The sequence below is a fragment of the Elgaria multicarinata genome, chromosome 6 (genome assembly GCF_023053635.1).
Source record: "Elgaria multicarinata webbii isolate HBS135686 ecotype San Diego chromosome 6, rElgMul1.1.pri, whole genome shotgun sequence".
NCBI classification, from domain to species: Eukaryota; Metazoa; Chordata; class Lepidosauria; order Squamata; family Anguidae; genus Elgaria; species Elgaria multicarinata.
This window is the reverse complement of record NC_086176.1, coordinates 22,975,820-22,990,304: the sequence shown is the minus strand read 5'-3', so window position 1 is coordinate 22,990,304 and position 14,485 is coordinate 22,975,820. Positions and strand designations below refer to the sequence as shown.

Here is a 14,485-nt window from a genome sequence, read left to right as displayed (position 1 = left end):
ATTCCAGCAGACTGAGCTGAGGGAGGAGAGACTGAGAGCAGAGCCATTCCACCACACCTACTGAAAGAAAGAAATTTTCACTCTTCCCTCCCCATTTTTCCTTGTGTATCACGTCTTTTTAGATGTTAAGCCTGCAGGTAGGGGGATGTCTTGCTTAATTCACTGTATGTAAGCTGCTCTGAGAGGCTTTTTGGTTTAGAAGCGGCATAAAAATAATTCAATTAAATAAAAATGAAATAAGTGTAACCATACCAATACTCTAACCCTTTCTTTCAGTAGACCAGGATCTATTTTTAGCCATATACCCATCCAGAAAAAATATATACACTGTCTTGTGAATTTTTTTCTAGAACAAAGAACTCCCTTTTTCCCCTTCAGAACAAGGAATCTGCCTCAGAACGCTAGAATGTTGAATACCATGGGGATAGTGGGCTCAATTAAGTTCAAGGCAGAGGGGCTGTTTGCATGACTTGACAGACTTTTGAATATGCAACCCCCACTCACATGTTGTGTTGTGTGAACTGCATGTGCAATGTGGTCCCCATGGAGCTGTGGCTTGTTGTGGATTAAATAACCAATGACAAGCTGAGGTGTGTTGTCCAAACCCAGTGGCTCTGGGCACTTTTCATCTCTTCTACCTAATACACCACAAATCTGTATTTTTTGTGACAGGCTTACAAATCACTTCTGAGGTTAAGTTCAGTTTTCCTTACCTGCCTTTGTTCTCTTTTCCTTTTATTTTATTTTCTTGGCTTTTGCCTCCTGTCGAATCCCACTCAACATAAGAATCTTCAACTTTCAAATTAAGATGAGACGATGAACCATCCAGATTGAATATAAGAGCTGACCAAAGACAATTTGCAGATTAAAACAGTTATTCACATCTTTTCCTTTAATGCAAAGAAAGCTAACGTTATTAAGTAAATTAGCCTGATCCTAAGTTAGCTACACATGTTAATCAAGTTTTTTTAAAAACAACAACAACAACAACAACCCATTGTTCTGAATATAGCCACTTTTATTTCTGAAAAAATAGAGCCGTCTTCATCAGGGACCCACACTGTTTTTTGTTGCTGAAAATTGCAAGGAGAGGTAGAGCCTGTTATGTTTTCCGATTTGCACCTGAAAAATTAAGTTCTTAGAAAAACAGTGCGTGTCAAGACTCAAGCTTGCCAATTTGCTGTTAGAGGAGCAGGAAATGTGGGAGGATCCAAGGGCCATATTTGGGCCACACACCCCTTCCTGCAGGTGTGACAAAAAATAAATTTAAAAAATTAAATGGCAGCCATAACAGCTACAGAATGCCCAAAGGACCGTATTTAGCTAATATTGACTCTTTGGGTGCTCCGTAGCTCCTGCAAATGCCATCTATTATCAAAAAACATCCACCCAACTTCAGGAGGGATTGGGGGCCGTAGGCAGCCTGCGAACTGCTTGTTGCCCACCTGTGCTCTAGGGTCTCCTACTATCGGCTTCCAAAACTTATGAATGAAAGCAGTATGGAACACCAAAGCTAACTAAAAAAGTACTATTACAGTGGCACAATAAACATGCTGATTTTTCATCAGAGCACCAGAAAGTACATGTTATGAAAAATGTACTAGCCTCAGGGTTGTTGTTTTTGTCTTTACCGATGAAGCCAAATGCATTAAGTGGGAAGAATGTAGTTATTTCAGACATGCCCCTTTCCAAGTATTAAGTCTATTCCAAGATATATATTCAAGAAACGTTCTAGTTTTACTGCCATAAGAGTCAGAACGTCAATGAGGTAGGTTATAATGTTCCCAGAGGCCGTGAGTGTTCAGTACAATCCAACATTCAGAACTGAGTCATAGTTCTTTACTGGAATCTGTTTTTGTGCAAATTTAATCTTTGCTACTGCCAGCTAAGCAGAATAATTGAGCCTACATTGCTGTGCTTGCCATAATATTTTGGAACCTAAACAATAGTTGTCATACTAAATGGACACTATTGAATTAGAATGCATCAGAGACAGGGTTTTTTTTTGTATTTCAATATACAAACACTGAAAATTCTCTAGGAAAGCAATGCCCAATTTGAAGACTGTATCAAGCAAATATTCAGCCCATGAGGAATAGTGCAAGTACCATACAGCTTTAAAGGAAAATTTAACTTATCACTAAAATGAGTCTTGTACAGGTGTTGGGCTGGCATACGCTGAAAAGCCATGAATGATTGTGACTGTTATATAGTAGGTAAGGATAGTTTGCTAATACCACAGTAATGTGTCTTCTGTGACAGGCCCAAAGATAGTACATGCAAAGCTGAGCAATGCAGTCTCCCAAAAATGTTTTGCAGTAGTTCTAATCTTAGAAGAGCAACATGTGGTAATAGAAGAAATTACAAATGGACATCTGCAAATTCAATTGTCAGAAAGCCAAGTTCTTTTTAAATATAAAGCAGCAAGTGAGATGTCTTCCTACCACTTTATATTTCTAAGGCTTCAGGAAAGACCTTACACTTAAATTTCAGAATATTTTTTGTACTGTCTATGGCAGCTATCTGCTTCTTCTAAAAGCTTTCTAGACATTTTCTTTCACCCAAATGCATCTATATAGACAACTGGTAATTTCATACATTAGAGTAAAGTGATCTCTGCATGGGCCCCTCAGATGACGTCTTCTGTATGCTCACATTCAACCCAGGCTGGCAAGAGTTGTCATAAACTGAAATAAATGCCAACACTGGTTGAGAGAAATGGCCCTTATTCTAGGTATCCTATATTAACTTGAGAAGCACACTTTGCCAGCCAGTATCATAAAGTCTGTTTTTCAGTTACAGGACTGCATCTCAACACTTGAGGTACATTAGAGCAAGACACAGCTACTGTCCAAAACCAACTCTGTGTTTTATATCCAATATGAAATCTCAATCTAATTTCCCATATTCAAGACACTATACTATGCTAGTACTTAAAGCAATGTAGTTTTACCTTTGGTCTCTAAAGTCACTGGGTCAGAATAGTCCCCAGCCACAGCCTTGTTGCAAGCTCGGACACGAAAGTTCATGTATTTTGAATCAAACCTCAGACCTGGAAGAGGGAGAAGCCTTCAGACACACACTACCACAAAAAGGGATTAATAGCTCAATGAGAAAAGAAGTATACATGCAGTTCCCTCCACTCCAAAGCTACACGCAAATGAAAGTATCAATAGCATTTGATGCTAAAAAAATTAAGGGAGACTTAAGACCTCCATTTTTTCATGCTGGAAGTGTAACAGAGCAGACTTCTCATTTGTGGTGAAACTGACAGTAAAATATTGCTGGATTATGAGCTCTGAGTTGTTCATAGTTAACAACCCATATTTAACCTGTAGTGCAGAGTTCGCATGTAATGACAACCCACAATTCAATAACCTGTACTCAATAGGTACTCTGGGTTGTCATTATGTGTGAAATCAGGTCATAGTAATGGCTTTTTTGTACACACAGGAATGTACATAACAAAAACGTTCCGCTAGTGTTCTTGTAGTATAACCATAAAGAATTCAATTTATGATATAGGCATGCTGCCAAATTATTTCCCCTACCTATTTTGAGACATTGCTGGGGACAGAACAGACCCAAGTTAGGTTAGGATGGCGTTTGATAGTTTCTTTTTCTTGTTCATTTCAATAGGGGTAGTTCAGACCTTTAAAACTTGAGTTAAATGTAACATTTTAAACATCTGGAAAGGGGGTGCAAGATGAACACTACAGGACAACTGATTCTAACATTGAGGAACGCATCAAATACAAAGGGGGGCAAGTATGTTAAACATGTTTTACAGATGTCTCCAACAACTGCTGAGATCCACAGCAACTACATTACCTTGGGAGAGTTGAGGTACCGGGATAATAGTTGTATAACTTATTTATTTATTGCATTTTTATCCCACCCAATAGCCGAAGCTCCCTGGGCGGTTCACAAAAATTAAAACCATTCGGTATAAAACAAATAGTATAAAAACGTGATATAAAATACAATATAAAAGCACAAGCATAACTACACCTGTTATGTATCATGTCTGATTTTTATAATGTTATGGTTACTTGGTTTTAACCTGGAGGTTTGCTCTTAGTATGGAACTGTCCTATTTAAACTATTAAAATCATCCTGCTTTTAGAATAGTCATACAAGTTAACAGTATTTTATTAGATACTATTAGAAATTGATTTTGAAGATAAGTTCTAATAGAACTTCCTATGACAAGTTAAGTCAACCTGAAGAGAAAGCATCAAAAAATTGTTTACCCGATAATGTATATTCAGTGCCCTTAATATAGTCTATAGTTTCCCAACACCTCTCATCTTTTACTCGAGGAAGTCCATCAAAGTTGGTTTTTCTGTATTCTAGTACGTAGTGATCAATTTTGTTGTCTTCTTCTGTCATTTGCCATGATACTGTTACAGAGTTGTCAGCTACAAGGCAGTCTGTTAAAACTATCTCCGGAGCTTTGGGTACTGTTGATGGAACAAGAGAAGAGGACTTAGGAAACTAGAATGCTACTCATAGAAACCTAGCACTGGTAAACCAGAATGCTACCTATATACAAATCTTTGGCAAGACGGTAATGGTTGAGCATAGACTTGAGCAGAAAGCACAGACTAACACAGCTATAGATTTTCTTGAAATGTCCCACGGCTAATGTTTTGATTTGATCACATAAATTTTCAGCTTGAATTTATGGATAAATACACAAAATCAAGTCCCACTGGATTTAATGGGACCAGTGCACTAGAAAGCATGCACAGGTCTGCAGCCTTAAAATATTTATGTTGCAGTTCTAAACTATGTACATTAAATAGTGCCATTTAAAATGTTTTGCCTCGTTTGGTGATTTACATCTGTTCTGGAAGGTCAAGTCTGTCTGACCCTCCTTTAAACATTAGCAAATATATTTTGTGCTTAAGCAAACAGGGATTTTTAAAATTTCATTTATTTATTATTACATTTATGTTCCGCCTTTTTCCTCTTGCCAGAAACCCTAGGTGGCTTGCATAGCCTTCCTCCTCATCTCCATTTTGTCATTACAACCTCCACCCTGTGAGGTAGGTTAGAGAGTCAGGGACCAGCCCAAAGTCACCCAGTGAGCCCCATGCCCTGACTGAGGACTTGAACCCAGAACTCCCAAGTCCCAGTCCAACACTAACAACTACTCCAGACTGGATCTCAATACCCATTTAGCTATTGGAACAAATATGCAGAAGCAAGAAGTCCCTCATGCCGCTGGTACCAAAGCTCAGCAGCATAAGAAAGAACTAAGAAATTACTGCCCTAACTGTAGAGGAAGGAGGTCCACATAACACATACCCCACTTTAATAAGGTATGTGTACTCTCCAGGTATTTTGTATAACACCACAATGGGACATGTTAATTCAAATGAATTAAGTTTATGACTCTTTAAGAACCTCCCTTTAAATACAGCACATTTCACTCTTACAAGTTGAGGTTCAGTTTATTTGTATACACTTTTTTTAAAAAAGCTGCTCATATCCATGCTGATCTCAGCACCAGAGGAATTTGGACACAAATGACTGTTTAATCTATTTGTATCACCTACACACTAGTTCACTTGGCTTTCATCCTATTTTAATCTTGCAACAACTGTTTTAGGTAGATTAGGTGAAGAGAGAACGACTGGCTCAAATTTACCTAATGGCTAAGCAGGAATCTGGAATCAAGCTATCCGTAATCCAACACTGTTCACTATACTGGCATCCACAGATTTTCAGTACTACCCCCAAAGCCCTAGATATTGCTCAATGCCAGGACGTATTCTTAATTTCAAAATAATACATTGTATATTAAATACAGAAAGCCTGCTTTTAATAAAAGGCCTTAAGGGCTGTCAAAACTGACATTGCTTAGAACAGATTTAAAAAGATTATTTCTACCAGTACCCTAGAAATCCCAACAAACTCCCTTAACCTTCTGCCATTTAGGCTTAATGCATTTGTATGAGAAGAATCAAATCATGGTTTAATATCCTCCAAAACAGCAAATCAATGAAAGGTAAAAAAAAAGGGAAAGAAAAAGGAAGGATTAGTATGTGTTTTATGGAATCACTGGTGCAAAGGATTTAAGTCCCAAGATGATTAGATAGTTGTGTAAGTCTATACTGATGAAGTTTTTCATTGCCAAAATACAGGACATGTCCTCTCATTCTCACACACAAAGACTAACACTCTCTACAACAGTCATAGCACAATGGAATAGGATTCTTTTTTTCCAGATGTAAAGTTAGTCCCAAGGGAGCTTAGCTATATATTGGTCCTAGGGATAAATCAATTATTTTGTATTTGGGAAGGCTGAAAGAGAAGGCTGCTACAGCCAAATCCAGTCTTGATGACTTACTTTTTGCAGGGGGAGACAGGGAGAAGCAACAATAAAGGGTTGTCAAAAACATAAATCAGTAACTATTTGGACAAACTAGACTGAGGTGCCAGAAAGTCAGTCACTTATAAAAGTGTCAGAACTGGAGATGTCAGAAGAAGAGACTCATTTGAGTGTCACCAGCATCATTTAAAGCTCAACTATTCGTAGCAGTCAGAATTAATGTCCAATGTGAACACTCAGAGCTGCCCAAAGTCTTTTGGAAAGTATATACCAAAGATTCCAGACAATTCATCATCTACAAGATGAAATCAGGTTTGATATCCTGACAGTTTTAATTTGATGTTTCAATATGAAGTCTTAGATTATTCTTTCATGAGCAAAGAAAGGCCAAAATATTAAATGGAACCTGGCTATGCAAGGCAGAAGACGATTCTTTAAAGACAAAATTAGTTGACCATGTAGCCATTAGAAACTGACCCACCTAACAGGGGAACGTGTTCCTCTGAACACAGAAACTATCCAGATTTCCAGAAATAACTTAGCTACCAGTTCCATTCAGTTATTATTTGATTGACTGCTTCAACTATATTTCAGTATAAAATATATAAACCTATCAGTTCAGACATTGCAAAACAAGAAATACAGCCCAAGTTGCAATGTTCATAGCTACCTGCCTTGCTATCCATTCCCACGTGTGTCCTGTTTGGAAAGAAACTGGGGAAAGTGGTTTCCTTGGCCTCCAGCCACCAACAGCTCAAATATACACACCAGGACACACTATGGGAATGGGCAGGGGAATATCCTGCACTCACTTGTATTCATCATTATGGCAGGAGGGAAGCTTACTGTCACCTCTTTGGAAGCATGGAAACAATATTCCAAATAGATCACAGCTGCGTGGACTATTTTTACCTGGCAAGAACTTTAGAGCCTGGAGCATTTGTCTTTCCTGAGAGAAGTCCACCATCAAATGTGTCATGTTGTCACTCACTTTGGGTTTCAAAGACAGACGGAACGCTGGAGCCATTGTGACTCTAAAGGGAAGAAATTAGGGAGAAGAGTTCTTCAAATCTCTATCAGCGGCCATGCTGCTGAACACATAATGTTCACTTGTTATTCACTGATCCATAATATGCAAACTTGCTAAATCATTTAAAGTCATTGTGCACCAAAAACGTTCGTGCATGACATGTAGGGACACATACCCCATTAGTCACTCTTGTAGAGCCATTCTAAGGGCTGCCAAGTGACAATAGCAAGATTACTGGAAGTTTTTGGCAATCAGTAAGCTTACAGTTCTCCTATCCTTTGTGTAGGAATGGTCATGGTGGAACCGGCAAATAGTGGTCGTACTAGCCAATTGGGCCAGTGAGCATAGGAAAAATACTTGTTTCATGAAAGATTCATCCTGAGAACTGAAGTATTCTGGTGTCAGTTTGTAGACAGAGATTATAGTACCTACCTGGTATCCAGGCAGATTTGGAAAGCTTGAGAATAGAATACTTGATTTACAATCAAAGCTTTATTATTCTAGACCTAAATTTCTACTTATCTCTAGTCAGCTGTCTGGTTTGTACAAGTACCTTAACCACAGTTTAAGGACCACATATTGTACAATCCAAAATCCAAACCTTTATACTTGTGTCACTATTAGGTTAATAAAATTAGGGAAACCAGTTGCTTGGCTCATAGCAAGGATCAACGTTACTTGTTTACAAAGGAAACAAGCAAGACAGTAAGATCCTAAGATGCTGTGAACAGGGTTCCACCCATGGAAAGTGTACTCCTAGTGCTTGCTATGGAAAGAGAGGAAAACAATTTTTGCCAATTCTCCCTTTACCTAAAAAACCCTGCCCAGGAGAGTGGGGGATCCTTGGAACAGTGTGTGGGTGTGGGTGTGCAGAGGGTTACGGTATCAGTGAAATCACATCCCCCTCATTCTGTTAGCAGGAACCGTTGCTGGATCAAATGCCCTTTTGTTGACTGAAGGGAACCTTAAGATGCAACCCTAAATCTCTAAGTAACATTGAAGTGAATCCTAGAAAAGTAGTTACCATATTAATCTGTTGTAGAAAAACATCACCAAGTCACTATGATATACATTTTCATAGGGTACAAGCTACTTCAGACAGAAACTGGAAAGGGTATGAAATGAGACTTGTGTTTCAATTGAACTCATACTCAGGACAAAGAAAAACATCACAGTCTTAAAATCTAGAACCAGAAAGTTATGGTGTACACTGAAGTAGATACAGGAGGAAAGGACTTCAAAATAAGAAAGTATAGATAGCCATACTATATAGCTTTTTCTCAGCCTTCCAGCTACGATGCTGAGGATAGTCTCCACAGCTATTCTCTCCAGCCATCACCTCTTGCCCCCACCCCCCACTAGGAAAGAGAATACACTATGAAACAGAATAGCCTCTTAGTGTTGGGAGATCTTCATTAGGCTTGAAGCTTCTAGAAGCATTATCAAGTTCCTCAGCAATCACGTGGAGGTTTCCAAGACCCCACTCCAAGATGGCATGAAGCATCCCAGTGTGATGTTCAGACTACACACCACGTTTCTATTAGACACAAGGTGGATTTCACAAACTACTAGGCAGCCTGTTTCAGCAGCAGCCTGCTGGTGACCAATATCTGGCCCTTGCCACTCAAGATTTATTTTTGAAATAGGAAGCCATATATGAGCAAAGCTTAAATACAAAAAATGATAAAATGAAAGATCTGTGATGTTTCTATTATGCAAGTATGGTTATGTGTTCTAGTCTTCTAATACCACCTGCTCTAATTCAAGCATAATTCAGGAATTCAGCAGGGAACCAGGAAACAGACCAACATTCTGTTTCATGTTGTGGCATGGCTTGCTCTATGCTCACATCTGTCAGGAAAGCCTGTCTCAAGTTACACACTAGATGGAAAACTGGACAGTTTTATACTCTCGAATGTGTCAGGGTGCATAAATACTAAGTTCCATCTATGTGAAAGTGTCTCACCTATTCTAGAATACAGAACTTGGGAACAGATATAAGGGGACAGTGTACAAGTATTCTTTTTTCAGATTTTCCTAGCTATTGAATTGTTTTGAACAAGATGTGTAATAAATTTCAGCTTTCTTGTTCAAGTAGAAGAACCCAACAAGTTTTGATACCACCATCCGTGAGGCTAAGCATGATACAAATATCTTTAGTCACAACAGAGGCTCCTGTGCTACTTTCAAATTAAGTTTGAAACTGCACCTATTATAAGAGATTAGCACAAGTATATATTTCCACACACACCCCAACCACACTTCTATTTGAAGTGTGCACATTTTCTTTGTCACTGAATGAAAGTTCACACACAACACAGGCAGAAGATAGTGTAAAGCCAAACTGAGCAGTGTGTTTTTGCCATGCAAAACTCAATTTTATCTTTTGTTTACATTAATCCTAAGTAAAAAAAAGGGGGGGGGGTCAGAATAGTGCCTCAGAAGTAGAATATCCTCAACTCCAATTAAGAAAAATTAGGAACAGAATCAAAGAAGTTTGTACTGTACCTATCCTTGATCTGTCTTGCAGCCTTGAGGTGCATCAGGAAGAAGAGAGAGAAGGCAGTTAATGGTTTCATGCAAGTTTCATCTGCAGTAACATGCAAGAAAGTTAGGATATCAATTTCAAATGTAAACCAGAATTTTATCATTTAAGAACTGCCTCATAAGCCATTGTTAATTCAAAGTTATTAGGAATTCAATAACAAACATGCAAAGCCATTTCAACAAGCCACAAATAAATTCCATATTATGTCATCAAATCTCTGTATTAGACGCTAACTTTACAAGTGATCAATCAAACTCAGGAATATGCAAGTGAAATTTGACATTCTGTTGGGCTTGACAGCTATTAGTTAGTGAGTAGATGTAGATTTGTGCCAGAGGCGTGCCATTCTCCCTCCCACTGCCCCAAGCTGTTCAGCTCCATATTTATCAGGCTCAGTATTTTTTCATATAAGCCCCTCAACAACACACTGTTTTTCAACTCTGGAAATGTTAGCTCTCACTTTGCTCGGGACAGAGCATAACATTATTATAGGCTGCAAGAAACCAGGAAATGAGCAGAAAGTTCTTATACCCAAACAAGCATGTCAAGACTCTAAAAGCAAAAAGGCAGGCTTAATTTTTTGTAGGCAATTACTGAAGCTGTTCACACAACATGACATCCCACTATGGGTTATTTAACCCACAGAGAGGCCATGGTGTGTAAAAATTCCATTTTCAAGATGAAACTCCTGCTCAGGGTTTGTCATGCGGTGCAAACCTGGCAAGCAGAGCTTATGTAATGGTTAAACAGCCCTTGCATAACCCATGGTCTGTTTTAGATTCTGTTTAACCCTCACATAACCCACTCTTGCCAGGTTCACATGAAACAACTTCTAAGTGAGGGTTGCATATACAACCCAAGGACACCGTGGATCATCTTGACCAAACCTGGTCACTTTCTCTTGAAATAACGTAACACAACACAAAGACATCAGTTGCACAAAATGCTAACCTATGGTTTATTTAACCATGGATTGTTGAAATCTGGGTTGTCATGATAAGCAAATCCAGCCATGTTAACAAACCATGTGATAATTACAAACAAACCAGATAGAGAACCCATGAGCTGGGCTCACACAACACAATAACCCATATACAAGGTTGCGTAGGGTTGAGTGTGGGTTACCATTGATCCGTGGGTGGTTGTGCTTTCTGAACCCAGCCATGCTAACAATCCCTGAAGAATACTCATGGTTTGTTGTTGGTTGTGAACTATTGGTTATTTAAACCATCACTTGTCCTTATGCGTGAATTCAGAACTGTGGGTTGTTTTGTCAGGCTACAGAAATGACGTGCAAGAATCATCATCATCATCATCATCATCATCATCATCTGGCTGCTCTACATGCCAGTACTGCAGTGCTGCAAAGGCTTTTGGAATACAAAGAGGGAGTGAAGAAAGAAGGAAACAACCCAGGACTGAGAAAAGAAATCATGGTTTGTTCCATCGTCTGACAAACCCTGAGTAGGGCAACAAACGATAGGTTAGTATCAGCACAGAATCTGAATAAAAATCCTCCTATATACAACTACAAATTGTTTTCCATGACTTTGCAGTCATAAATACAATGAAAACAGATTTCAAGAGATCTGTTGGCCAATAAAGAATTGATTGGTTGGGGTTCCTCTTACCTGAGGTCCCTTTTGGGGGCGGGCAGGGAAACAACTTTGAAATTTAAACCTGAATTCTTTAAATATTGAACACTGCAACAGAGTTTATGGAAGGTTTTATACAATACCATCACCAAAAATACATCGCATTAGCTCAAAACAACAACAAAAGAGGAAAATATAGTAAAGTCTAAGCTTTCCTAGTTGAATCTTTTTATGTCTGAAAGAACTTCCGTATTCACTGGGGAATTAGACCCTAACCCTAAAACATGGTAATTTTAATCATATTTATCTTTGAAACAGACTGCATTATATCTTGGTAGAAAAATAGATATAATTCTATAGCTCTAGGGCAGATAGCATTTTCTAGTTATGGCGGTTGTATGCACGCTGTCTGAGGTAGCTTGGACAACAGGGACTTGTCCCACTGTCACCCAGTGAACTTCACAGATTAGCGAGTCAGTTGCTTCTGGACTCCTGTGCTTTGCTGTATCTGCACCAAAGAAGCAGTGTATGAAAGTCTGAAAGCAATGTTCTTCTTCTGTCTCCAGCTAGTCTATACATTTACTTTGGAAATGCAGGTTAACATGCCAGTACAAGCTTCTATTTGAAGTCTGCTTTTCCCCAGATTTAATATTGTGTAAGTTGGTTATTGCATAAATATTTAATGGAATATGGATCAAAGACTCATAATGTATTTAACTGGAAGGGAAAGTGATCTCCTGCAATAAACAACGTGCGTTCTGCTACCTCAGCAGTTACTATCCGTAGACCTGCATTATCTTTCATACCAAATTAACATCAATCATTAATTTCAATAATCACAATGCAAATCTGAAGAGCAGAAATTATACAAGGCATAAAGGAAATATGAAATCTACTTTCATGGCAAATATTGACAATAAAATCAATAGGATTCTTCCCTCCCTGGCTCACTTCCTTCTTTATTTGAACTGAGTCATTTTTAGAATTTCTCCTGAAACCCAAGTATGACATGGTCGTCACTAGAATGATTTCACATGCTTTGAAAGCCGAATAAGGTGCATTAGCTGGCATGCGTCATTTGGCTGTGCTCAGCAAAGAATGTGTCAACACAGAAAGTGCTGAAACAGCAACTTTTTATGCACTCATGTATTTAAAAGTCTACAGATCAAAATTATTTTGGGTCTATGACTACTGGGCAAGCATAGAAGGACAGAGGAATAAACAGAATGCAAGAATCAGGATTTGTTGTGAGGCTCCATGCTGCAGAAATAATCAGGGAACTGAAAACCAGGAACCTGGACAAAGTCCAGGGAAAACACTGTAGCAGATGGAAAGGAATACGATTTGGTAGGGAGTACTATCAGTTAATCGCAGAATCAAGAAACCTAGGATGCACAATCATCAAGAAAGAGCATTCAGATGGAATGTAGGACGAAGAGCACCCAAAGGAGCATGTGTTTAATACTGCACTTCTGCCTTACTTTAACTGCGAAGAAAATACTGAAAGCAGTTCCAAATGAGCTGGTTAAAAGTATCAATTCAACGTTTAACTCTACAGTGCTTTAAAAACTAGTAAGATGCTATGCAGATACTTGAAGGTGGTATTTTGTTCAAACCTGTGGAATTATTTCAAGTATCAGATTTAAAGTATTAAAGGCTGCCCTTCAATGGAGCGTTCCCAACAAATGCAGAAGATTGTAAGTAAGAGGGCTTGGATTTGGTGTCACATTGCTGGTACAAATAAGATTGAAACACAAAGCACTAAAAAAGCCAACATGAGAAATCCATGTAATAGAACTGTGGCAGGATATTGTATTGCCAAGGTTAATTGATAATCTAAAGTAGATTGCCATTTCTATTTTACTCTTAGCTTGCAGATTTCCCATTCGGCAGTACATTTATTATTCTATTTCTGGAGACATAGCTAATACTAATAACCTGATTGTGTATGCATACTCTCTATGTACCTGCATAGGTATTTACTAAATTATGCAACACTGATGTTTTCTTAACTTTATGCTAAATGTTCTTAGCCACAAACCATTCTTAAGACCTTAGGCATTATCATGGTACAGGACAATTCTGATTCCATAGGGTTTTTTAAAAATCTACAAATCTTCCTTCATGGGCTATGAAAATTAGCCTTGTTTACAAAACCAGTCATTTGGATGGTTCTAATCTCCTCAGATAGTTTGAATATTCACAGTTGAAACACTTAGGGTCGGATCCTATCCCATCTGTCTACCAGATGATCAGAAACCCATCCCCACCTCCAAATCTGCTCCAGAGTGTTCGGGGACCTTCCAGAGCAGATCTGGGGTAATGCAGAGTGCTCTAGGTAGAAAGAGAGCAAGGAGAACCCCAATGAGTGAGCGAAATCTATTCATGCAGTTGTTTGAATCCTCAGAATATGTTAAGAGATTCCAATCAACTCCACAAGTCTACTTGCCACATTTCAAAAGTAGTTGCACACAGATGACATGCTATTAAGTAGTATTTCCATTTTTGCTGTTCACTCAGGCAATTTTTATACCTTTGAAAAATCGTCAGCATCCTTTATGTCCAGTGACCGTGCAGCAAATTCTAGCAATTCTTCAGAGTTCTCCAGGGCATTATTACATTGGCTAAGCTGATTCTAGAGGAAAAAACAGAAAGCCATTCAGTATGCCAGCCTATAATAAAAGTTTGTTAGAGAACTTACTTCAAGGCTGCCTTCTCTCTCCACTTCCAGTTACTTGTTTATTCAAACATATGGGGAGAGGCCACAGCTCCAAGGTAGAGAATATACTTTGCATAAAGAAGATTCCAGGTTTGATGGCTCCTATCTCCACTTAAACGGATCAGGTAGCAGGTGATGGGACAGACCTCTCCAAGACCCTGGAGAGCTGCTACCAATCATATTGGCCTAGATGATAAGCTTATCTGACTGGTTATATGGCAGTTCCCTGTGTCATGTCTGTTGCATCTTCTTC

The 14,485-nt window shown here is 38.7% G+C and overlaps 1 protein-coding gene across 2 annotated transcripts in view; it reads right to left on the bottom strand.

Annotated features, from left to right (window-relative positions):
- Nucleotides 1-14,485, bottom strand: part of FSD1L (fibronectin type III and SPRY domain containing 1 like) — a 40,088-nt gene that overhangs the window by 12,802 nt on the left and 12,801 nt on the right. For both annotated transcript variants that reach the window (XM_063129145.1, XM_063129146.1), the window contains exons 4-9: nt 14,047-14,148; nt 9,879-9,901; nt 7,253-7,374; nt 4,254-4,463; nt 2,954-3,052; nt 714-843 (exon numbers count right to left, since the gene is read on the bottom strand). In XM_063129145.1, the coding sequence (XP_062985215.1) occupies nt 714-843; nt 2,954-3,052; nt 4,254-4,463; nt 7,253-7,374; nt 9,879-9,901; nt 14,047-14,148 (686 nt within the window). The remainder of the gene's footprint in view (nt 1-713; nt 844-2,953; nt 3,053-4,253; nt 4,464-7,252; nt 7,375-9,878; nt 9,902-14,046; nt 14,149-14,485) is intronic.